Here is a 25,920-nt window from a genome sequence, read left to right as displayed (position 1 = left end):
CACAGGCATAAATTGTTGTTTTCCCCTTATATAGATATTCTTGCAAGTGTCCTGATGAGTGCAAGACGAAAAGCTTTGATATGTCTTTTTTTTCAACAATACTCAAGTTCTGTACTACCAAACAACTATTAATATATATTTAATTATGCCATTTTCTGGTCTACGTATATGGTGTCCTTATCACAAGTACTTTTAAAATTGTGGAAATTTGGGTTTTAGTCAGAGACTTTAATCCACCACTATTCAATATTTTTGTTCTGCAAGTTTTGCTGTAACTGGTTAAAAACACAAGATTGGACACTGAACCTAATTTCGCCTGGTTGTAAACCGTCCCACGTCCAACAGGTGCCTGAAAGACGTCATGTGATTTTTCAGGCATTACTGGTGGTTGCCTAAAAGAGGCATTTGACCTCTTACACACGTAACTATGTGTCACGCCTGTTTTAGGCTCCCTCTGCTAAATTTGACATCGCAGAGAGGAGTAGGAGCTGGCACTGCTCTGCTAAGGATTCTGGCAACTCCCACTAACAGCCAGATTTAAAAGAAATTGAAGGAGTTACCGTTAGCCAGGCGGAGGACCAGAAATGTTCACCTGACTCCACAATACCCTGTCACCCCACAGCCGAGTTCTCACTCTGGGGGACTTGCCTTCGGGCCTTCCAGAAAATCAAGCAGCCTGATATTCATATTCGTCCAAAGGGGTGAGATGCCTGTAGAGGCACGACAGATAATGGTGGCTCACTCAGTTAATATCAATGAGCCCCAAGGCCCAATTCCAATTTGGCCTTGGACCTCCCAGTTCAGACAAACGTTGTGGCCACATTATCAGAACGTAGGAAGATTTAACCTTTAAAATTTAGATTTAACCATTTAACCTTTGAGCTTGTTCTGCCGATCAATGCAATCATTGCTGATCTGTGACTCAACCCTATATACTTATGACTTAATTCCATGTTGGCTTGACACTTGAAACCCGGCACTGGTGAACTTATGCCCCTTTCAAGCAGTTCCTTTTGCATGTTACACCCCTTATGTTAGAAACTGAGAGTATACTTACATAGATTTTGTGTCTTATGATATGCATTGTCTATTTTCTCAGATTTGGATGACATTCATGCGATGCTTTGATTATCCTGTCAAGAAAAACACCATTATGTTGATTACAGTTTGGGTAACCTTGTCCTTTGGGTAAGGCTTCCTATAGTTGAAAACCATTAAACACAACTTAACTGTGACAAACATTCTTATCGTTGTGTGGTTTTCAATTGCATGTATCAAATAATAAATGTGTCCTGATCAAAAGTGTGATTACTATGGATACCCACACAGGTGAAGCAGAATGGATAGCTCAATAGCAGCATTTCAAAATAGGTCTTTTTTCGCGTGGGTCTCAGGAAGCTTGTTGAAGTGGGCAAAGCAAGAACTTCAGAGTATTTTTCTAGCTTAGGAAACTGAAGTAAAACCTATAACTGTCACACAATCATTTATTTTTGTACCTTCCCAGTTAGCTGTGTGGGTACCTTGTGTACTGCTGATCCATGCTGACCAGGAATATTTCAGGTTCACTCGCCAGTCTGTGGTGACTGACAATCAGTGTTCCCTCCTGGAGATGTGTGGCTGTGCAGCTGTCAGGAAATACCATGCAGTGTATCAAACAGACACCGACGTTCCCTTTGAGATGCACGCCGCCACACAACAATCTTAAAAGGACCAAGCAGTGTAACAAACAGCAATATCTATGTAATTATACAGCGTACAGCAAAGCAAAATTAGAGGGAACATTAACTCCAATTGACAAGTCTTCCTGATCTAGGGTGGGGAAAATTCATCAGGGCTCCTGCAAGTGAGCACTGTCTTGTGACTTCAGCGTGCCAGCGTGTGGATCCCATGTGAGGAGAGGTGATCTGGTGTCCCACAGTTGGAAAGTCTTTATCACTCACTCTCTAATATAGGCCCACATTACCTTTTTAAGCAAATTGGGAGAGGACTTCAATGTTGAACATCACTTGGAGGAAGCACTGAGGGTGGCAAGGGCGCAGAATGTACTCTGGGTGGCGGACTTCAGTGTCCATCGCCAAGGGTGGCTTGGTGGCACCAATACTAGCCGAGCTGGCTGTGTCCTAAATGACATAGCTGCTAGACTGGGTCTGCTGCAGGTGGTGAGGGAACCAACAAGAGGGAAAAACATACTTGACCTCATCTTCACCAACCTGCCTGCTGCAGATGCATCTGTCCATGACAGAATCGGTAGGAGTGACCACTGTACAGTCATTGTGGAGACGAAGTCCCGCTTTCACATTGAAGATACGCTCCATTGTGTTGTGTGGCACTACCACCATGCTAAATGGGATAGATTTCAAACAGATCCAGCAACTCGAGACTGGGAAACCATGAGGTGCTGTGGGCCAACAGCAGCAGCAGAATTGTACTCGAACACAATCTGCAACCTCATGGCCCGGCATATCCCCCACTCTACCATTACCATCAAGCCAAGGGGATCAACCCTGGTTCAATGAAGAGTGCAGGAGCAGCACCAGGCATACCTAAAAATGAGGTGTCAACCTGATGAAGCTATAAAACAGAACTACTTACATGCTAAACAGCATAAGCAGCAAGTGATAGACAGAGCTAAGCGATCTCAGAACCAACAGATCAGATCTAAACTCTGCAGTCCTGCCACATCCAGTCGTGAATGGTGGTGAACAATTAAACAACTCACTGGAGGAGGTGGCTCCACAAATATCCCCATCCTCAATGATGGAGGAGCCCAGCACAGCAGTGCAAAAGATAAGGCTGAAGCATTCGCAACAATCTTCAGCCGGAAGTGCAGAGTGGAAGATCCATCTCGGCCTCCTCTGGAGGTCCCCAGCATCACAGATGCCAGTCTTCAGCCAATTCGATTCACTCCACATGATATCAAGAAATGGTTGAAGGCACTGGATACTGCAAAGGCTATGGGCCCTGACAATATTCCAGCAATAGTACTGAAGACTTGTGCTCCAGAACTTGCCGCACCCCTAGCCAAGCTGTTCCAGTACAGCTACAACACTGGCATCTAGCCGGCTATGTGGAAAATTGCCCAGGCATGTCCTGTAGACAAAAAGCAGGACAAATCCAACCCAGCCAATTACTGCCCTATCAGTCAACTCTCCATCATCAGTAAAATAATGGAAGGGGTCATCAACAGTTGTTACCAAGCGGCACTTGCTTAGCAATAACCTGCTCACTGATGCCCAGTTTGGGTTCCACCAGGGTCACTCAGCTCCTGACCTCGTTACAGCCTTGGTTCAAACATGGACAAAAGAACTGAACTCCCGAGGTGAGGTGAGAGTGACTGTCCTTGACATCGAGGCAGCATTTGACCGAGTGTGGCATCAAGGAGCCCTAGCAAAACTGGAATCAATGGGAATCAGGGGAAAACTCTCCGCTGGTTGGAGTCATACCTAGCACAATGGAAGATGGTTGTGGTTGTTGGAGGTCAGTCATCTCAGCTCCAGAACATCACTGCAGGAGTTCCTCAGGGTAGTGTCCTAGGCCCAACCATCTTCAGCTGCTTCATCAATGACCTACCTTCCATCATAAGGTCAGAAGTGGGGATGTTTGCTGATGATTGCACAATGTTCAGCACTATTCGCAACTCCTCAGATAATGAACCACTCCATGTCTAAATGCAGTAAGACCTGGACAATATCCAGGCTCAGCCTGACAAGTGGCAAGTAACATTTGCACCACACAAGTGTCAGGCAATGACCATCTCCAACAAGAGAGAATCCAACCAATGCCCCTTGATGTTCAATGGCATTCCCATCACTGAATCCCCAACTATCAACATCCTGGGGGTTACCACTGACCAGAAATTGGGCTGGACTAGCCAATAAATACTGTGGCTACAAGAGCAGTTCAGAGGCTAGGAATCGTGCGACGAGTAACTCACCTCCTGACTCCCCAAAGCCTGTCCACCATCTACAAGGCACAAGTCAGGAATGTGATGGAATACTCCCCACTTGCCTGGATGAGTGCAGCTCCTATAGCACTGAAGAAGCTGGACACCATCCAGGACAAAGCAGTCCGCTTGATTGGCACCACATCCACAAACATTCACTCCCTCCACCACCGACGCACGGTAGCAGCAGTGTGTACCATCTACAAGATGCACTGCAGGAATTCACCAAAGCTCCTTAGACAACACCTTCCAAACCCAAGACCACCACCACCTAGAAGGATAAAGGCAGTAGATAGATGGGAACACCACCACCTGGAAGTTCCCCTCCAAGTCACTCACCATCCTGACTTGGAAATATATCGCCGTTCCTTCACTGTCGCTGGGTCAAAATCCTGGAACTCCCTTCCTAACAGCACTGTGGATGTACCTACACCTCATGGACTGCAGCGGTTCAAGAAGGCAGCTCACCACCACCTTCTCCAGGGTAACTAAGGATGGGCAATAAATGCTGGCCTGGCCAGCGAAGCCCACATCCCGTGAATGAAAAAAAATCTGTCAACAACTGTTTAGCCACATTGCGGCAAATTGGGGAGAGGATTTAGGATATATTTTTCATACAAAAAACTATTTGCATTGTTCTTTAAATTTCCAACAGTTGTTGAAAAACCAGATCTGTTCTATTTTAAGCCCATCTTGTTCATGCCCATTGTTTGCAGTCATCAGTTAATTAATCAATTATGAAACCATCCATTATTGTGTCATCCATCATGCATCCATTATTTCTCTCAAGCATTACTAAACAGAATTAATTGTATAAACAGCAAAGAATTGTAGTAAATTGCTTCCTGTGCTTGAATTAATGTAAAAGTTTCTGTTCTTATTTATACAGCTTCCGGTACAATAGCCCATTCTGTTGTTTTTCAGTTACTATGGTCTCTCTGTCTGGTTCCCTGATGTCATCAAGCACCTTCAAGCTGATGAGTACGCATCTCGAGTGAAAAGGTTTTATGGCGAAAGAGTTGAAGATTTTGCGTTCAACTTTACACTGGAAAACCAGATCCATACGAATGGAGAATACATTAGAGACAGGTCAGGGATGGTTAAGTCATTCATCTTAATGCATCCAAAAGTAAGAAGCATTCCAGGGAAATTGTTGGGAATGTAAGCTCTTTGTGTCAACATTCAGATTTGGGGGTTAGTTAGCTCCTATGCACTAATCCAAATGTTTCCAAACTAAGGAGCGGTAGCATTTTAAAAATATTCTTTCATGTGACGTGGGTGTCGCTGACTAGGCCAGCATTTATTGCTCATCCCTAATTGCTCTTCAGAAGGTGGGGGTGTGTTTCCATCTTGAACTGCTGCAGTCCATATGTTGTAGGAATACCCACATCACTGTTAGGAAGGGAGTTCCAGGATTTTGACCACGCAACAGTGAAGGAATGGCGACATGGTTCCCAAGTCTGAATGGAGTATGACTTGGAGGGGAACTTACAGGTGATGGTATTCCCATGCATCTGCTGCCCTTGTCCTTCTAGGCGGTAGAGATCGCAGGTTTAGAAGGTGCTGTCTAATGAGCCATGGTGATTTGCTGCAGTGCATGTTGTAGATGGTACATGCTGCTGCCACTGTGGGTCAGTTGTAGAGGGAGTGAATCTTGCATGTGGTGGATGGGGTGCCAATCAAGCGGGCTGCTTTTCCTTAGATGGTGTCAAGCTTCTTGAGTATTGTTGGAGCTGCACTCATCCAGGCAAGTGGAGAGTATCCCATCACACTCCTAACATGTGCCTTGTAGATGATGGACAGGCTTTGGGAAGTCAGGAGGTGAGTTACTCCACAGGTATCTTAGTCTCTGACCTGCTCTTGTAAGCACAGTATTTATATGGCTAGTCCACTTCAGTTTCTGGTCAAAGGGAACCCCCAGGATGTTGATAGTGGGGGATTCAACAATGGTAATGTCATTGAATGCCAAGGGAAGATAGCTATATTCACTCTTCTTGGAGATGGTTATTGCCTAGCAGTTATGAGACAGGAATGTTACTTGCCATTTATCAGCCCAAGCCTGAATATTGTCCAGGTCTTGCTGTATATATGGTCAGCGACTGCTTCAGTATCTGAGGAATTGTGAATGGTTCTGAATATTATGCAATCATCATCAAACATCCCCACTTCTGACCTTATGATGGAGAGAAAGTCATTGATGATGAAACATTTTTGCTTCATACATATTTTAAATCTTTAATTATTATAGCCTGGAAATTACTGTTAGTGCAAGCTTAGAGAAGGACTATTTCGTCGAAAGAGGGGAGCACGCATGGGGAGGGCGGTTCAGTTTGTTTGGCTGTATGGAGGAGAGAGATCCTTAAAAGAAGATGGATAAAATTAAGATGAGGCAGATTTTTAAAAAAAGAATAATCAACAAAAAATACCAAGTATAAATACCAAAATGGATTTTCTCTTTGAATAGGTTTACCATCATGAAGTTTAAAGCAGTAACTTTTGAAGACTCCCTGTTTAAGAACTGCTATTTTGAAGATGTTACATCATTAACTACTTATTTTAGGAACTGCACATTTATTGAAACTCATTTCTACAACACAGGTAGGTGTATAAACGAGGATTTTGATGATGAACTGTTAGTTTCACATGTCCGATTTACTAATAGTAAATTCATTTAATGTCCAGATAAGCTTAAGAGACTCTTTTTAGTCATTGGTTTCATATTTCGTCAGGTTACAACCTGATTAGTTGCACTCGGATCATGCCCACCAGCACTGACCCCACCAGAGTATGCAATGAGGGACATACCTCATTTACGTGTGCCAGGTGGGTGTAAGCACCACTTGATCGCCAGTGCCCAGCACCAGCTATGATCCCATGAGCTCCCTAAGCAAAGATGCTGATATGTGAAAAATTCTCTCCTTTTTGAACACACAAATGGCGAGGTTTACTCAGCCCTTGTGGAGGCTAGAATGCCTCCACTCACTCAACTTACCAGCTGCCACTACAACGTCGGCCCTTGGAGTCCCCACCCTTGGCCCTGCTCGTGCCAGCCTTTGAGATTCAACCCCTTACAAAGCAGCCTGGAGATGCAGCAACAGACTGCAGAACCTCTAAGGAATTTCGGAACAGTTGCGTTTTACTGCTAGTCAACTGAAATTGAGTCTGATTAGTTCCAGTCTTCTAATTTATAAACACATTGCAGATACAGCCACAAATGAGCAAAATAAAATTGTTACAAGTTTATGCCTTTTTTAATTCTTTCATGGGGTGTGGGAGTTGCTGGCTAGGCCAGCATTTATTGCCCATCCTTAATTCTGAGAGCGTGGGATGAAAGTATATGGGAGTTGAAACAACAATTTGTGTGTTGGTATGAGGTAAGGGGAGGATTCTCTCTTCTAAGTTTAAAATTTATCCCTTAGTACAATATTAGTAAGGAAATTATTTTGTTAGCTATTTTAACAAAGACATTCACTGCTTATTTTAAGCATCTTCCTTCAAGTACCTGGCAGTGGACTGCTATATGATTGCATTCATTCCAATGATTTCATAGTGTAACTCCAACCTTGAAGACTAGAGCCATTCTATTCATCTACAATGAACACAAAGTCTCTTAAAGCATAAATTTGTAGGTTGCCTGCAGAAATCGGGGAGGAACTGTTTTACATAATTAGCTGCATAGTTTTTCAATCTCGCTTGCCATGCTTACACTCTTCAGTTCATCTTGGCAGTGGCTTAAACAGATAATCATAATGAGGAATAATAAGGAGGAAATACCAACCATTCATCTATTTAATTAACCATTTTACTTTTGAATCAGTGCCAGCCATAAATATATGTTTCTTGATTTTCCCTCAGATCTTGAAGAGTCTAAATTCATTGATTGCCAGTTCATCAATACTACATTTCTTCATAATAAGAAAGGCTGCCAGATTAACTTTGATGAGGACTACAGTGCCTACTGGATCTATTTTGTCAACTTCTTAGGAACACTAGCAGTGTTGCCGGGCAACATTGTATCTGCACTCCTCATGGACAGGATTGGGCGCTTGACAATGCTAGGTACAATTTACCATTTATTTTTCAAACATTTGGGGCAAAACCTTTTGAATAGTGCACCCGATATATTGTACCTTATCTAACAGTTACATGGTATTCGGGGGGTGGATGTGATTCCAATTTGATTCAAGCTGATTGTTTTAAGATTTAACGCTAAATATTTGGTGTATGACCACAGGCTACTATTGCTAACCTGGCCTTGGGCCATACGCACTAGGTAGGTGCCAGATTCGATCTTGGGTTTCATCCAAGGCAATGGTGAGGTCATAACAAATTTTCTTAATGTCACCCATCTGTTGAAGGAGCAAAAATGACCAGAGTTCCTGTTAATATCCCTTTCCAATGATGTCCTTGGGAAGTTCTCTAAATATTTGGTTAAGTTAGAATTAAGTTAATTTATGATCGTTCTCATTCTCCAGCACCTACTTACACTCTGGATATTCCACTTCCATCCGTCTGTTCTAATGGTATATGCCAGGTTTCCAGAAGAGAAATTTGGTGAGAATTTCCACTTCGCTGGAATTCTGACCGCTTTACTGTTCATATTAGTCCCCTAGGGCAGTGTCAGATGAACCAGCTCAAGCAGGCCAAAGTCCACATTTAATTGTTAATTCTGAGGCAGGGATATCTTGTATTCCATTTTTCTCAGGATTTATGGCAGACTCTTCTCACCTTAGCCCCTGATGGAACGGTGGGACCATTGTGGGACTGGAACCCAACTCTCCGCACTGCACTAACATGAAAGCAAAATACTGTGAATGCTGGAAATCTGAAACAAAAACAGAAAATGCTGCAAAAACTCAGCAGGTCTGACAGCATCTGTGGAGATCAGCACCTTTTTTAGCCCTTACCACTACCATTAACACTCCCTTTCTCCTTTTGTTCATGACATCTTTATCAATCTCTCCTTAGCCCCCACCTATCGCTGGCCTTCTATCCAGTTTCACCTGCTGCACCCACCTTAAACAGTATAAATTTCATCACATTTCTACTTCTCTGCAGCTATGAAGAAGGGTCATACGGACTCGAAACGTCAACTCTGTTTTTCCCTGCACTACACGTCTGGCTGTCACTCTTTACCAGGGCAAAGCAATTGTCATCCCAACTCCAGGCTCCTTTTTGTCAAAGGATGGTTTCCCCACAGCCTGGGTTACAAGGGATTACGAGCTCTTGGAATTTTGAGGCTGCTGCAATCACAGGACTAGAGGGAAGAACTGGGAAGACAGCTCCCTGAGTCTGTCAGTCTTACCTGGAGGTCCTGCATCAGGATCTGAGAGGCTGCAGTGAGGCAAGCTCACCCAAGGATGGGAGGAAAAGGACAACCTTTCCAAACAACAAGGCATGGATGGATGTGGCTAAGGAAGTCAGCAGCAGGACTGTGATTCCCCCAACCTGGAGCCAGTGCACCAACAGGATCCAGGCTGTCAAGAGGCCGTAACAGCTGAATGACATTCAATGGCATTGCCTTTGCTGAATCCCCCACTATCAACATCCTGGGGGTTAGCATTGATCAAAGATGGAACTGGACCAGCCATATAAACACTGTGGCTACAGGAGCACGTCAGAGGCTAGGAATCCCGCTGTGAGTAACTCACCTCCTGATTCCCCAAAGCCTGTCCACAATCTACAAGGCACAACTCAGGAGTGTGATGAAATACTCTCCACTTGCCTGGATGAGTGCAGCTCCCACAACACTCGAGAAGCTTCACACCATCCAGGACAAAGCAGCCCACTTGAATAGCATCTCATCCACAAACATTCACTCCGTCCACCATCAACGCACAGTGGTAGCAGTGTGTACCATCTACAAGATGCAAGAACTCACCAAGTCACTTTAGATAGTGCCTTCCAAAGCCACGACTGCTGCCATCTAGAAGGCCAAGGGAAGCAGACACATGGGAACGCCACCACCTGGAAGTTCCCCTCCAAGACACTCACCATCCTGACTTGAAAATATATCGCCATTCCTTCACTGTCACTGAGTCAAAATCCTGGAACTTCCTCCCTAACAGCACTTTGGATGCACCTACACCACATGGACTGCAGTGGTTCAAGAAAGCAGCTCACCACCACCTTCTCAGGGGCAATTAGAGATGGGCAATAAATGCTTGCAGGTGCCAAGCCCCAAACTCTGACTATCACAGTGTTCTGCCATGTTCCAGTCTTGTTCCAGGAGGCTGCAGATGTCAGCAAGGACCTGCCAAGAACGCCTGAGCCTCCTAAGGCACTAGTGCTCTAATATGTTAAGAGAGCTTATCCTCTGCCTAGAGACCTTGTGCTCAGATTCTCGCCTTCTTCCAGCTGGAGCTCAATGTCCATCCCATCTGCCCTTTGGAGGGACATATGGCTGAGGAGAAGGCAGCGAGTGATGCTGCTGTTGTTGCTCCTGTTGATGCTGGAGCAGCTGACATTGGTGTGGCTTCTGCTCTTGCCCCTCAGCAGAGGTGGAAGGTGGAGCTGCATTAGCTGCTGCCATGCTGTGGAGAAGACTGGTAGCAGCTGAATGTGAGTGAAGTGTTAGACAGGTGAAGTGCCTTCCAAGAAGTTGGAAATCACCTGTAAAGCAGGGAAAGCGCTCTCAGAGGGAAGAAGTGCTTTGAACAGCAGTCTCTTAACAGTCATGGCTGGAGCTCTCTAATGTAACTGATGAAAGCCTGCACAACTTGTCAGTTTAATTGAAGAAACTCTTCCCGCTGTGCGCTAACCTCAGTGACCCTGACATTTTGCTGAAAGGTTGGGAAACAAGAGTCAGGGTTAAATTCATGGAATGATGGAATGAAAGTATCACTGGCTAGGCCAGCATTTATTACCCATCTCTAATTGACCTTGAGAAGGTGGTGGGGAGCTGCCTTCTTGAACTGCTGCAGTCCATGTGGTGTAGGTGCATCCATAGTGTTGTTAGGGAGGAAGTTCCAGGATTTTGACCAAGCGACAGTGAAGGAATGGTGATATATTTTCAAGTCAGGATGGTGAGTGTCTTGGAGGGGAACTTCCAGGTGGTGGTGTTTCCATGTGTCTGCTGCCCTTGTCCTTCTAGATGGTAGTGGTCGTGGGTTTGTAAGGTGTAGACTGCAGAAAGCTGGAGCACAGAGGGATTTGGGAGTCCTCATGCATGAATCACAAAAAGCTAGCATACAAGTTCAGCAGGTAATAGGGAAGGTAAATGGAATACTAGCCTTTATTTCAAGGGAATGGAATATAAAAATAGGAAAGTCTTGGTAAAACTATACGAGGCACTAATTAGACCACACCGAAATACTGTGAGCAGTTTTGGTCCCCTTATCTAAGGAAAGATATACTGGCATTGGAGACAGTCCAGAGAAGGTTCACTAGGTTGATCCCGGGTATGGAAGGATTTTCTTATGAGGAGAAGTTGAGCAGGCTGGGCCTGTACTCTTCTTGGAAGAATGAGAGGCGACTTTATTGAAACATATAAGGTTCTTAGGGGGCTTGACAGTGTGGATGCTGAGAGGCTGTTTCCCCTTGTGGTAGAGTCTAGGACCAGAGGGCATAATCTCAGAGTAAGGAGTTGCCCATTTAAAACAGAGATGAGGAAGAATTTCTTCTCTCAGAGGGTGGTGAATCTGTGAAATTCTTTACCGCAGAGGGCTGTAGAAGCTGGGTCGTTAAGTATATTCGAGGTTGAGATAGACAGATTTTCAATCAGTAAGGGAATCAAGGCAGGAAAGTGGAGTTGAGGATTATCAGATCAGCCATGATCTCATTGAATGGCGGAGCAGACTCGATGGGCCGAAAGGACTACTTCTGCTACTACATCTTATGGCCTTAACTGTATTTATTAACTACAAGAACTATGTACATATATACAGTTAAGCGTTCAAGCTAGGAGCTGGTTCCACATTTGCTTGTGCACACAGCTCTGTCCAGCACTAGGCTGACCCCTAGGTATGGGTTATGTGTTCTCTTACATCTCTATGTGGGTGGTACTGTGCTCAATGAACATTGGCCATATATGTGCTAGACTCCTATACTACGCCTCCCCCAAGTCTTTATCCAATGTATCTCAAGTTATTCTATTTACCCTATGCATTTACATTGTTATCCACCACCCCCCCCTCAAGTCTCTGAGTTCATAGACTCAGGCGGTCTGGAGGCCTTATAACCCTTCCTATCTCATTGCACTACTGTCAGAGGATAGTCAACTGTGTCGTTGCAGGTAAACTCTGTTGATTTGGAAGCTGTTCTGGCTCTTGGGTATCTTTTCATCCTCGTTTTCCATTCCTTGGGATTGAACTGCTCTTTGTTGACTTAGCAGTTGTGGTGCTAGGTAGATGTTGATTTATCCCATTTTTTCTGGGGTGGACGAACGCTGTGCTTGTCCCCAGAGTGCTTTTTCCTTTTCTTCCATCATGCAGTTTGCTGCGATGGAAGTTCACATTTCAACAATGAAACATTCATTCCCACTTGTTTCACAATTTTAGCCAAATTTTTGATTATGTTCTTTTCCAGTTTCTTATCAAGCTTATGAATCTTTTCATTCAGCTCAGCAACAACTCTGGTAAATTGAGTTATTTTTGTTTCAGGGTTATCTGCGGAACTCTTGTATAAGTTTAACAACTTTGCCTGGGCATTCAGTTCTTTTCAGAATCTTTCTTCCATGGTCACTGACTGCTCCTTAGACACTTTCAATTCATTCATTAGATCTTCAGTCTGTTCCGTAGAATTTACCTTTTCTGCTTCTAATGTCTGGATTTGCTCTTCCATACTGCACATCTCATCCTTCATGTTGTTCAGATTGGACCGAAATTCAAGGAGTTCATCAGTTTTGGTTGCTGATTCTACTTTCAAGTACATGTTCTGATCATTACTAGACTTTGTCTCCAGGTGTGATGTCCAGTAGAGGCAAAGGCGGTAAAGGTCTCAGTAAAGATGGTGCTAAATGGCACCGGAAAGTCTACCGAGATAATAGGCAGGGAATCACTAAACCTGCCATTCGTCGCCTCGCTTGACATGGAGACGTTAAACGCATCTCTGGCCTCATTTACGAGGAAACTCGCGGGGTCCTCAAGGTCTCCTTGGAAAATATCATCCAGGACTCAGTCACCTACACGGAACATGCTAAATGCAAGACTGTTACCGCCATGGATGTGGTCTATGCCCTGAAACGCCAGGGGCGAACTCTGCATGGGTTCGGTAGTTGAGAACTGTTAACAAAAACATCTTCATCAGCAATTCCTTCTCCTGTTCCTGGCATTTTGCACAATGCTTACTAAAGATTTCTGGTGCTTGAAGTTTATCAAACTTTAATGAAGATCCATTTCTCTTGAATTTGTTTCTATAAGATCATCATTTAAGCATTTCAAGCATTCTACTTCCTGTGAGCGACATTCCAGTGTTCTCACTAGTTCTCGCCTTTTCTTGTCAAATACATCTTCCGTATGTGAAAGTTAATCCCCTACACTGATCAGTTTAAATTTACTGTTGAAACTTAAAACTAATTTCTGCGCTCTTTCGCGCACATGCGCAAAAGAGCGCTCTCCCAACTCAGGAAACCCCACCCCCACCCCTGCCTGCACAGGGAGCACTCAGTGCTTCTGGGCCCACATCACGCTGGGCGAGCCTCAATTGGCCCGCCCACGTAAAATGGTGGCACCCAGCCAATCAGGGGAGAAAATTCTCCCCATAATGTATTTCAAGTTATTCTAGTTTACCTCATGTATTTACATAGCTATTACCCACCGCTACCACCATGTTGTAGGGTTTTGGATACAGTTTGGTAAGACTTAATAAAGTCCTCATAGTCATAATTGGGTTAACTGTATGTATTTATCAACTACAAGAACTATGTACATATATACAATAAAGGGTTCAAGCTAGCTCCATGCTTGCTTGTGCTCTGTCCAACACCAGACTGACCCCTAGGTGTGGATCATGTATTCTCTTCCATCACTGTGTGGGCGGTATTGTACTTAGTCCCAAGCTAACCCTATATGTGCCAGACCCTTGTTCTATATTCTTGCATTGCTAGGATTCAGCTGTGGTGGCAATTATTTAAAGCACACAAATTAAATTGACTTTTTGTCAGTTACTTCTTGACCATTGTTGATGCTTTTTGCAATGCAAATGAATGGACAGGAAATTATGTAGAGCAGGCTGGCCTCCATTTTGTATGTCCAATATGTACTCCTATGCAAATTCATCAAATGTAATCTGCATAATTTACAATTAATTTGTTAAAATATTAGATTTTTGTAAAATCATTTTCACTGTCATCTGGTTCACAGTCATTCCTATAAATGTAACTTATCCTCTAAAATCTTGAAGCTGGATACTTACTGTGTTATTAACTAATCTTACTTGCAGTAATCACATTAGGGCATTTACCATGACCTTATATTCCAATACCATTCTTTTCTGATGGGCAACATATAAAGCCCAGACCAGAGATTTGAAATGGGGGTGTTGGTGGGAGGAGGTGCAGGGGTGGGAAACTCTGTTCACCCCGCGCTGTTTCAAACATATTAATGATACCAATGGAGAAACCCACATGGGCTGCACAGGTAGTGACCCATGATGCTGTCTGCCCCTGGGGAATCTACATAGTCTGTGCAGCACCACTTTGAACAAAATTTTCCTCCTAAAATTGTTTGCAGTTGAATGAAAGAATGAAACAAATGAATCCAGCAAACTATTGCTAGAATATAACTTGAAGCATAATGATTAATGTTGATGCTGGCTTAGTTGCTCAATTAAATAACATTCTTGAAGAAATAGTGTTTTCTATTTTAGGAAAAAAAGTAACTTTCCTGGTACTGCTTTAAGCAGTAGTTTTGTTTTTTTTATTTCTCTTCATCACCGCTTTCTGTCATTGATAACTTTTATGAACAGTCATCAACTTTCAGAAGCTCCCAGCTCCCACCCTTTCATATTATCATAGTTTTCTCCTATTTGTATTCCTGCCATTCATCGTGAGAATTAGCAATTGCCATTCTGCTCAAAGGTAAATGATGACCCTAGTTATCTGAGTAGCCTCAGAGCCATTGATAAGTGAAGATAGAAGGGCTTGCTAAATATACAGATGCATAATGAGATTACACTTGAGCAATGCAAAGAATACAATTTAACAATTCAAATATCCATGGGTGACTAGTGGCTCAGTAGTACATTATCTAAACTCACATGTTGAAATGGCAGAAATCCTTAATGATACTCAACAATCTCTTGATTAATCATGGAAATGGACTATTTTGAACAGAGATCAAAATCCCCATTTGATCTTCCAACTGGAAGCTACTGTCTCAATTTTTAATTAAAAATGGAACAAATGCATTCATATAATTAGAACAGAAATACACTTGGTATCAGAGATTATCCTAATCCATTTACTATTGGTACTTTCTGTTTAGTTAGGAACATAGGAACAGGAGTAGGCCATTCAGCCCCCTTGAGCCTTCTCTGCCATTCAATTATCATGGGTGATCTGTATCTTAACTTAATTTAAATTGGATTCTTGATATTTTTGTCATGTTTGGAGTCCCAAAAGACACCAGTTAATAGAATTTTATTTATGCTAAAAAATGATTTCCAGTCGTAATGAATTTGAATTAACTAATTTATTTTGAGAACACATCTACGCCATTTTCGAGCTGTTCTTTCTTAGAACTGTCTCCATCATTAAGCTCATGATTATATCCTTCCGCAACATCTGCGCAGTCTTTTCAATATTTGATCTCCTCACAATGCCCCACACTTGCTTCTTCTGCATTTCTCATTTTCTCTGATCACTTTATTGCTGATCCTTGAAATAATTCACTTAAGCAACACCCATTTCCAACTGTCCTGCTGTTACTTGTGTCTGTCACTGAAACTGATAACCAGCTCACCTTATGTTCAAGAGTGAAAGCCAATGGAGCATCAGACTGCAGTAAATATTTCATCACTTTGCCTAAGAGCTGGCTATGGTTTCTGCTAGGAGATAAAATGCCTCTCTGCATTTTGGATGCACAGTTGGATTTTTCTCTTGAGCAGCAGTGGCAATGAGTACTCCTTGCCCTCCTGACTCCGTGCTGACTTCAGAACCCCATATTGGGTCAGGGGTCATAAAGGGTGCAGGGCAGGCTCCTGTCAGGATTCCAAGCTATCAAAATGGTGCTCACGCTGGGAGACCAGAAGACCCTGATGGCACTGCAGTACAAACAGAGGTGGCAAGGGGTTTTCAAGAGGGAGAGGAACCCCAGGGTGGAGGAAGCTGCTGACTTTGTAACCTTTGGCAAAGACCAAGGCAGAAAAACGGTTACATTCTGGGGGCTGCATTAAAGGGGGAGGAGGCCTCTTCTTGGTCCTTTCTCTCCATAAATAGAAATCCCTCTGTCTAACGCCATCTTTTTCCAAGTGGATAGGAGGAAACTTCACTGGGAACCCAGATCCTACCCCCTGCTCGAACTCCCATCCACCACCATCACCACCCCCCACTCCTCTGCTTTCATATGTGTGACAGTTGGGAAGAGCCTATATCTGCTTCACATTTCTGAAGCTGTTGCCGCTGTCAGCACATATTGGATGATTGTAACCACGCTGTGTTGGGTGATATGCTTTGCAGTTGTCTTAATTCGGAGAACCTAGGTGAGTGTTCAGAGCAAAGAATCCCATGGATCTCTTCTGTTAATTAGAGCCTTAAATCCCAATGTCAGGAAGCATACCCAGAGAGCTTCACCTGGGAATAGAAACATCAGAAAGAGGAGACTCATGTTGCTCATGCACATCCTTACTGTACAATAAGAGAGAATCTCATTGGTAGCATTCACAGCTGCCTTGTCAGGTAAAGCAGATGCATGCTGCAGAAGGCTGGACAAATATTGTTAAATTGCATGATATTGAGGGGGAATCTCAGTTTCTCTTCACCCTCACCTGTTGGTGGCACTCTTACCCCTGAGTCGGAAGTTGTGGGTTCAAGTCCCGTTTCAGAAACTTGAGCACAAAACCCGGCCTGACACTGCAGAGCTATACTGAGAAAGTGCTGTACCATCTTTTAGATGGATTGTTAAACCGATGTCCCATCTACCCTCTTAGGTGTACGTAAACAACCCAAAGACACTATTTTGAAGAAGAGCAGTCGAGTTGTCCCTAGTATCCCATCCAACAGTTATGCCTCAACTGACATCACTAAAAACACCACGTAGACTGCAGAGGGTCAAGGAGGCAGCACACCACCACCTTATCAATGGCAATTAAGGATGGACAATAAATGTTGGTCCAGCCAGTGTTGCCCACATTCCATGAATGAATATGAAAAATACTAAAAAAGCAGATTATCTGGTCAATTGCCACATTGCTGTTTGTGGGAGCTTGTTGTGCACAAATCGGCTGCCACGTTTGCAACATTACAAAAGTGACAATTCAGGAAGTATTCCATTGGCTGTAAAGTGCTTTGCAGTCCAGCCTCTGCGCTGCTCCTCGTGGGGACATTGGTTGCAGTCCTAGCAATGGCTGCCATTCCCAGCAGCTCTTAAGTCACGACCTAAGCCACTTAACAGCCTGACAGCCATAAGATTATGTCATGGCTTTCTTGCCCTGTAACAATGTCTTAAGGTTGTGAAAGGCTCTATATAAATGCAAGTTGTTTATTTTACTCACTTGGGCAGATCGACTTGTGATTTCTTTTGTTCCTGCAAAGTCATGCCCACCCAAGATGATGACTTGCCTTTGTCCTCCTTACAGATACTGATGATGGTGTGTATTTCCAGGATTTTCTATGCCTATCTGACATGATTACCTGTTGGTTTGTGAACCTCTATAGGTGGATCCATGGTTCTGTCTGGGATCAGCTGCTTTTTCCTATGGTTTGGGACCAGTGAAGCCATGATGATTGGAATGCTCTGCCTATACAATGGTCTGACTATTTCAGCGTGGAACTCCCTTGACGTGATCACTGTGGAACTTCTGCCAACCGACAGGAGGTTAAGTATACAGTTTGCTGCCTATTTCTTTCTTTACATATGTGTCATTCCCCATGGTGAAACCTCTTTGTAAAGTATGTATGGGTTTGTAAATGATGAGCCTGCTAGTTTATATGATCTAAGCCTGCTGACAAACACCTGCACTTTAATGAATTTGCACATTTTCCCCAATAGCACAGCATAATATGTGACCAAACAGGTATAATCATTCAAGAAATTTTATGTCCATTCATCACATTTCTGTGCCAAGTGCACTGCTACTAATCAGGGAATGTATCCTTCAATGCTAATTGCAACTCACCACAAATCAATATAAATCTATTTACAATATTTACAATAATTGGATAAACCATTGTCTATCTGTGGATTAGAATAATTAATTCACTTACTGCTACTTTAATTACATTTCCACTTAAATGTGCTTTCCTTTCCATAGCTGCCTTTAATACAGCTGAAGGTCTGGGGTCTGAGCAGAAGTAGTGACTGGAATTTTTTGGGGAGGCAGTGGTCCACGCCCACCATGCCCCTCCCCCCATGCCTCCCGTCTGGAAAATCACCTGTGCAAGGCGGGGAAGCGATGATTTGAGTTTATGGCCGTCAGGGTATTAGGTGGCTCAGATCATGGCTTGTGGCCCCATCAGGGAGAATGTCCTGCCTCTGAGAACTGCTGGGAACAGTGGCCACTGCTGAGACCTCAACCAGTACTCCAATGAGGAACAGCACGTGGGATGGACTGCAAGTTAGGTGGGGTGATTTTGCCAGGGCCAGTCAGGTAGACTCCGGTGAGGTGGATAATGGGGGCATGGGCATGGCTGTGATCAGGAGCCCAGTGGGGAGAAAGGGAGTAAACAAGTAGAGGCAACGATCACCTTTGGGGAGAGCCTCTGTTGAGCACAAGGTGCCCGAACAGGAGTGCCCCCACCACCCCCACCCCCCCACCCCCCCACCACCCCGCCGATGAAGGCCTCAGCCTGCTGGCCTCGCCATCCGGTGTGGCCATTCCCCACCACCGATAAAGCACCAGTGGCAGCAAGAAATGGCCCCTAAGTGGCCAATTAAGGGCCTCAATTGGCCTCAGAGTGGATGGGCCACCTGACACCTATCCGGCCACTGGCAAAATCTCAGTGGAGGTGAGTAGGCAATGGGCAATGGACACAGCACCCCTGCCATGCCACCTGATTTTACACCCCCAGCCCCTGCCACCCTGTTCTCTGGGGTGAGGAGAACACAAAATTCTGGCCAGTGGGGGACTGGATAAAGCTAGATGCACCTGTTCTAAAAAAAATCCACCAGTAAACTACGCTAGTACAGATGGCTGGACGAAGATGTCCAAAGATGGACAAAGTGGCAAAGGACAGATTAATGAGAATCAAAACTAGTGTCCCAGATATGCTAACTCTTATTGACCTTCTCACTGTGATGAAACCCAAATACTTACCTTAATCTGAAGTCGGAGATCGGGAATTCCAGTTCCTGACCAGCCTCGGGCCTTTTGCGCATGTGCTAGTCGGGAAATGGCCGCACGCGTGCAGTTTGTTTATTTTACCTTCTTCAGTCTGGCAACGGTCCTGCACATCTGCACAGAAGCAAGGAACAGCAAACAGCATGAAAAGCAGGTCAGATGACCTGAACCAGAGCCCCATTACCAAGTAGGTGTCCCAGAGAGCAGGACATGGCAGGGGGACAGGGAGAGGTCCCAGGTCAGGGACAAAGACAGGGATCATGAGTGGGTCCCGTTAAGCTAAAAGAAAGGAGCAGCAGAATAGGCTTTGAGTAAACGAAAGAGCTGCAGTGAGCAAACTTGAAGTGAAGTGGGCTTGAGAGAAGCCCTAAGGATCTGCGAAGGCAGCTGAAGGTTGGTGAATCTGTGCTGCGGGCTGTTGGGGCAAAGGTACCCTTTCGAAGCCATGGTGTTCTGCCTGGCATGGCCTAAGATCTGAAATTGTGCTTGGAAGGTGACACTTGAATGTACTCATAAATCCAGGAGAAAGAAAAGTCGGCTGGTGAGATTGAAACGCTGTGAGGTGGACCATTGTTGAAACTGCCTGAGTGGGAGCGACTTCTGTAAAGAATTCCAAGGTGAGCTCTTCAAATTTGGAGACTGGAAACCCTCGTGAGAAGGACAAAGTTTGGTTGGCTCACAATGTGACAAACGTCTATATGGGTTGTTAAGAAATCCATGGAATCTGCTTTGGTCGCCACCTGCCATTTACTGGGGAGAGTGTGTGTCAGAGAGAGAAGACAGGGTTTAAGCTCTCTGAGAAGTAAAATTACAAGGCTATTGGGACAGTAGTTAACTGAATAATCAGTTATAGAACTCAATAAAGTGATCAGTTTAGCAGAGATACTACTGGAATATTGAGTTTAGGGAGCTCATTTGTTTGCTCTGCGGTTGAAGAAAGTGAGTTTAGAGTGCGGTTTTTGGTTGTCTTGGGGAGATGTCCAAGTTGGGTTAAAAGCATCAAGAGAATGCTCAGGAATTCACCGGAAGAAAACAGTTTGCAACTGTGCTGGTCCCAAGCAAGAAGCCTTTGTGTCAAGCTAGTGGTAACTCTTCACTGGGTTATGTGTCTGTAAAGATATAATTTTTCTTGTTTTAATAAGTCACTCGATTGTGCATTCACATCTCACTCCCGGAATTTGAGTACAAAATCTAAGCTGACATCCCAGTGCAATACTGAATGAGTGCTGCACTGTCAGAGTGCTATCTTTCGGGTGGGACATTAAACCAAGGCCCCATCAGCCCCCTCAAGCAGCTGAGAAAGATCCAATGGCACAATTCCAAAGAAGCAAGGGGAAGTTCTACCCTACGTCCTGGTCAATATTTATTCCTCAATCAATCAACAGCTAAAAAAATAATATCCAGTAGTGATCTCATTGTCGTTTGTGGGAACTTGCTGTCTGCAAATTGGCTGCTGTGTTTCATACATTACAACAGTGACTACTATTCAAAAATACTTCATTGGTTATAAGGTGATTTAAGATTACTAAAGCCTGGAAGGCTGTCAGAAATGCAAGTCTTTCTTTTCTTTCACTTCTCTGTCAGTATTGCACCTGACTTAAGATATGTTTATAGAAGAGAGGGAAAAGTTACCTGTTTCACTGGCTTATTACAGCTATTTTTTTTTTTCTTCATTCTTTCATGGGATATGAGCATCGCTGGCGAGGCAAGCATTTGTTGCCCATCCCTAATTGCCCTTAAACTGTGTGGCCTGCTGACCATTTCAGAGGGCTTAACGCCATATTGCTGTGGGCCTGGAGTCTCATGTAGGCCAGGCTGAGTATGGATGACAGATTTCCATCCCTAAAGGACATTAGTGAACCAGATGGGATTTTACAACAATCGATGATCGCTGCCACAGTCACCATTCCTGAGACTAGCTTTCAATTTCCAGATTTATCACTTGAATTTAAATTCCACCAGCTGCCATAGTGGGATTTTGAGCCCATGTCCACAGGGCATTAGCCTGGGCCTCTGGATTACTAATCCAGTGACATTAGCACTATGCCACCATCTCCCCAAATGTACGCAAACTAAGAGAAATAGAAACTCTGACTGAAGTGATTGGAAAATATTTTTCTTTGTTGGGAATGATTTTAGTGTTAGACTAGCAACCCCTGGCTATGAGTTCAAATCCCATCTTGTCATGTTATGAAACATATTTCAATTGGCAGTTTGCGACTGGCAGTTGAAAATAAAGCTTCTAGATTCTCCTTAAAAACGGATGTCTTTAAGGGAAGGGATCCTGCCACCCCCTACTCATCCGATTCTAGTCCCATACTGGCTAAAATTTTAAAGGAAGGTGGTGGCCCCGCCAACCCCTCTGCTGAAAAGCCATTGGCAAGTCCGCCACTGATAGGCCGTATCACCCTGGAGCGATTTACTGGCTGCCGGGGCCAATGATTGGTTCAGGGTGAGACCTACCTTCAAAATGGAATTGGATAAACACTTGAAAAGGAAAAATTTGCAGGGGGAATGGAGAAAGAGTAGGGGAGCGGGACTAATTGGATAGCTCTTTTTAGGGGTTGGTGCAGATATGATGGGCCAAATGGCCCCCGTCTGTGTTGTATGATTCTGTGGGGGGGATTGAATTTTTAAATTCATGACGGATGGGGGAGAATTGTGGGAGGGTGATTAAATTGGTAAATATGTGAAACCCGACCCCAACCTGCTGCAATTGCACCTGCTTCCATTTTATCCGCAGTGGGTTTTGGGGTGTTTAGCTATCCCTGGTTACAGCGTTCCACTGCCTGCTTTCCCACTGCCTTCAATCTGGCCGTCTGCTGGGTGAGAAACAGATTTCAACAATGACAGTAAAGTTCTATCATTAAATTCAGCATGACCTCCACATTTCTGGCATTTCTGGGATTCATCACACCCAGTCCCACCCTGCCTTCCCATAAATATTGAGGCCAAGTGATTCTACATTTTTCATCTGTACAGTTGTGGAGTATTGGTCATGTTTGAGACAGCAAAAATATAAGCCCATATTTTTGCCATGACATGTCGAAAATCCTGGAAATGGCTGGAAATCCTAAGTCCTGCCTCTGAACACGGCATGTTCCATTTTCGGGGTTGGGGGAGGGCCGGACTGGAGTCGGGCCGGAGCTCACGCGTGTGTGGTTTACCGAGGCAGCAGGCCATTTAAATCATCAGCTGCCTCCTCCACTGAAGTGCGATTTTGGTAGACCAGGAATGTGAAACCAAAAGTGTGGAGATTAAAACAGGTAAGAGCAGGTCTGAACTTGGTGGATTCATGTGGATAGCCAGAGTACCTCTTTGGAGAGGTAAGGTGCCCCTTTGGATCTGATCCTGGGACACATTTAGGGGAGCTAAGGCACCTTTTGCAAGATATAAAGCACTCTTTTGGGAGAGGTAAATCATCCTTTGGGAGAGATAATGCACCCTTTTTGAGGAGGTAAGGCACCCTCTGGGATTGTTAAAAGTAAACATGGGGCAGAATTTTACACCTCGCGGGCGGGTGCCTAGCCCAAACGGATGTGAAATAATGTGAGATGATGCCGGGTGAACATCCCAATGTCATCCCGCACGTGAGCAATCTTCAGGTCAGCGAGTGTGTGTGGGTGTCAGAGCAGCGCCCGCCAACAATTAAAAGACCACTTAAGGCCATTAAAAAGCCAATTGTACTCGATTTTACATTGCCCACATGATTTTGCACTCATCGCACGGGCAAAATGGACAGGTGGGCAGCCCAGTTTTAACAGAACTTCCTCCAAAGGCAGGATATAAAGGGTCAGCAGCATTGCCATTGTGAGTAGTGAGGAGTTTAGGAGATAGTTTGCTGCTGGTTGTTTATTTGAACTTGACAGCTTCATCTCTGTTCTCAGCTTCATTCTTAGTGTTTCCAGGCTTCATTTCAGGACCCATTGGTGACTCCAAGGCCCCCTGAGAACTTTGACCATGTGGACCCTTCCAGGTATCAGACAGCCTTCTGTTACCCTGGTAATGGGGATTGTGCTCACAGCTGGAGGCACCTCCTCTGAGGAGGAAGAGAAGGGCAGAAGGGAGAGGAGGCCAGGTGTCCCCATGCTGCTTCTAGGGGAGCGACCTATGGGAGATGAGGTGCAGGCACAGGAGCTGTAGGGCCAGCTGGTAGTCTGAGGTGTAAGGGTCGCAGAAGATGCCACTATCCTGCTGCCAAGGTTTACAGACAGCAATGCAGCTACCTCAACATGTCCAAGGTGCAATGTCAAAGGAGACTTTGCCTCTCCAGGGGGACTGTTAACTCCATTTGTCAGATGAATGGGCCTGAGATCATCTCCGACTGTGTGGGTGGACACCCCATTCCAGTGGCGCTGAAGTTCACAGTGGCCCTCAACATCTATGCCTCCAGTTCTTTCCAGGGGTCAGTGGGGGATTTTTGTGGAGTGTCCCAAACAGCTATCCACAGTTGTATCAAGCTGGTGACAGAAGCTCTGTTCAGGCAGGTAATGACATTTATTCATTCCTGAATGGACGAGACCAGCCAGGCTGAGCAAGCCAGAGTGTTTGCAGCAATTGCGGGGTTCCCTCGCATCGAGTGAGCAATCGACTACACTCATGTTGCCATCAAGGCGTCAGTGGGTGAGCCGGGTGCCTTCGTCAACAGGAAGAGCTTCCACTCCATGAACGTGCAGATAGTGTGCTGTCACAGGATGCAGATTCTGCAAGTCTGTGCAAGGTACCCAGGCAGCTCCCATGACGCTTACATTCTGAGACACTCCCAGATGCTGAGGCCCTTCAGCGCTCCAGCCCGACTGGATGGATGGCTACTGGGTGACAAGGGCTATTCCCTGAAAGGGTGGCTCATGACACCTTTCTGCCATCCAAGAACAGAGGTGGAGCAGCGGTACAACAGGAGCCATGACTCCACAAGGGAAGTGGTAGAGAGAACCATTGGTCTTCTCAAGATGCGCTTCTGATGCCTGGACTGTTCAGGGGGTGCACTGCAATACCCCCCAGAGTGGGTGTCACTGATAGTCGTTGCATACTGCGCTCTCCACAATCTGGCACTGGCAAGGGGGTCCCACTGGAGGAAGAGGATGTTGACACAGCTCCACAGGCAACAGATGATGAATCCAGTAGTGAGTCCGAGGACGAGCACAGTGAGGAGAATGCTGAGGGCATGAAGGCAGACCTGGGTAACTTCCAGGGAGGCAGGGACACCTGGGATGCTTTGATCCAACATTCCTTCAGCTAGCCTACCAAATAAGAACCACCACCACATACCAGGACTGCAGTCTCCATACTCGATTCCTGAGAGGAGCATTTCCTTGGCCACTAAAATACACCCAGTCCCTGTGCGATAAAGGTTCAAGAGACACATGTCCATCATTAAATATTGGCCTACCCTGCACCTACAAAACAAATGAAGCATACTTAGGCCAATAACACGAAATCAAATCTCTTTTAATGTTGCAAGTGACAGATTCCTGAACTAAACATTAACCGGTGTTGTTTATCATACCATTAAAAAACTCAAAGCAAAGTGGGGAACAAAATATCACCTGTGACCAGCTCGTCTTGTGCTTAAGGTGCTTTAAATTTACGTTTGTGGGTACTACATCTGGGTGCTCCCTCCCTCGCTGGCATCGGCATTGGAGACAGCCTGCTGACTCTACTGTCTTGTTGGCCTTGATGACCTTGGCGGTCGTCCTCTGGCCCATGGAGCCTCTGCTGGCCCCACCTGGGAGGGAGTGGCCAGTGCCACGGCTGGCATCTCCCCAGTCATCACAGCCTCATCAGATGCCACGGTCGCTGGCAGAGGCGCGGAGAAGCTGCTGCCGTCATCCGGAGCGCCCTGAAAGGAGCCCGCAGAGATGACAGGCAGCTCGTGTGCCAACATCAGGTCACTCTGGACCTCCTTGCTCACCATTGATGGCCAAACACCTAGCTGGGATACTAAGTACGCCATCCATCTCACACAGGGATACTGACCACCTGAGGCCATTGTCTGTGTGAGGGCTTGCAGGTCCGAATGCATCCCCGGGGACCCCTGATTCTGTCCCTGGAGTAGCTGCTCCATGAGAGTCGCCGCTCTTTCCATGGAGGAGGGGCAGTGCGCTCGGCCATGAGGGTCAACACAGAGGTCATGCTCCACAGGGACTCCTCTACAACAGAACCATGGCACACATACCGTCATGGATCTCCGCCAGATCCTCCCACACCCCCTGCTGGACATCCAGCATCTGCTGCCTAATGGATGACTCCAGAGGCTCATCATCAGCCATCAACTGAGCATCATCCCGGTCTCCCGCAGTCCTCCGACTGCTGGCGCCCTGGGCACTCTTTGGCTCCGCCTGCACCTCAAGCAAGCGTGAAGTACCCTCACCGCTGTGCACCAAGATACTAGTCGGCGTTCTACTGCCCACTGAGGTGCTGGTATCTGCACTGGGTGCCTACTTGACAGAGCAGGTGTAACACAGGTGCGTGAGTAGCATGGTGGTCCTCCGGGGTCAGGGGTGGGCCTTCAGGGTCCTCAGTGCGAACACCTGCTGGCGAAT

General features: G+C 45.3%; 1 protein-coding gene across 5 annotated transcripts in view; it reads left to right on the top strand.

Moving 5' to 3' along the window:
* The window catches only part of sv2ca (synaptic vesicle glycoprotein 2Ca), a 181,340-nt gene that overhangs the window by 141,520 nt on the left and 13,900 nt on the right, over window positions 1-25,920 (top strand). For 2 of the 5 annotated variants that reach the window (XM_078563556.1, XM_078563540.1), the window contains exons 7-11: window positions 1,087-1,188; window positions 4,868-5,032; window positions 6,408-6,541; window positions 7,799-8,002; window positions 17,757-17,916. In XM_078563556.1, the coding sequence (XP_078419682.1) occupies window positions 1,087-1,188; window positions 4,868-5,032; window positions 6,408-6,541; window positions 7,799-8,002; window positions 17,757-17,916 (765 nt within the window). Of the gene's footprint in view, window positions 1-1,086; window positions 1,189-4,867; window positions 5,033-5,345; window positions 5,444-6,407; window positions 6,542-7,798; window positions 8,003-17,756; window positions 17,917-25,920 lie in introns of those variants that run through there. The other 3 variants (XM_078563549.1, XM_078563530.1, XM_078563564.1) reach the window with 2 other exon arrangements.

This window comes from Cetorhinus maximus, chromosome 2, assembly GCF_964194155.1.
Source record: "Cetorhinus maximus chromosome 2, sCetMax3.hap1.1, whole genome shotgun sequence".
Lineage (NCBI taxonomy): Eukaryota > Metazoa > Chordata > Chondrichthyes > Lamniformes > Cetorhinidae > Cetorhinus > Cetorhinus maximus.
The sequence above is the reverse complement of the archived record's forward strand: the minus strand, read 5'-3'. Positions and strand labels throughout refer to the sequence as shown.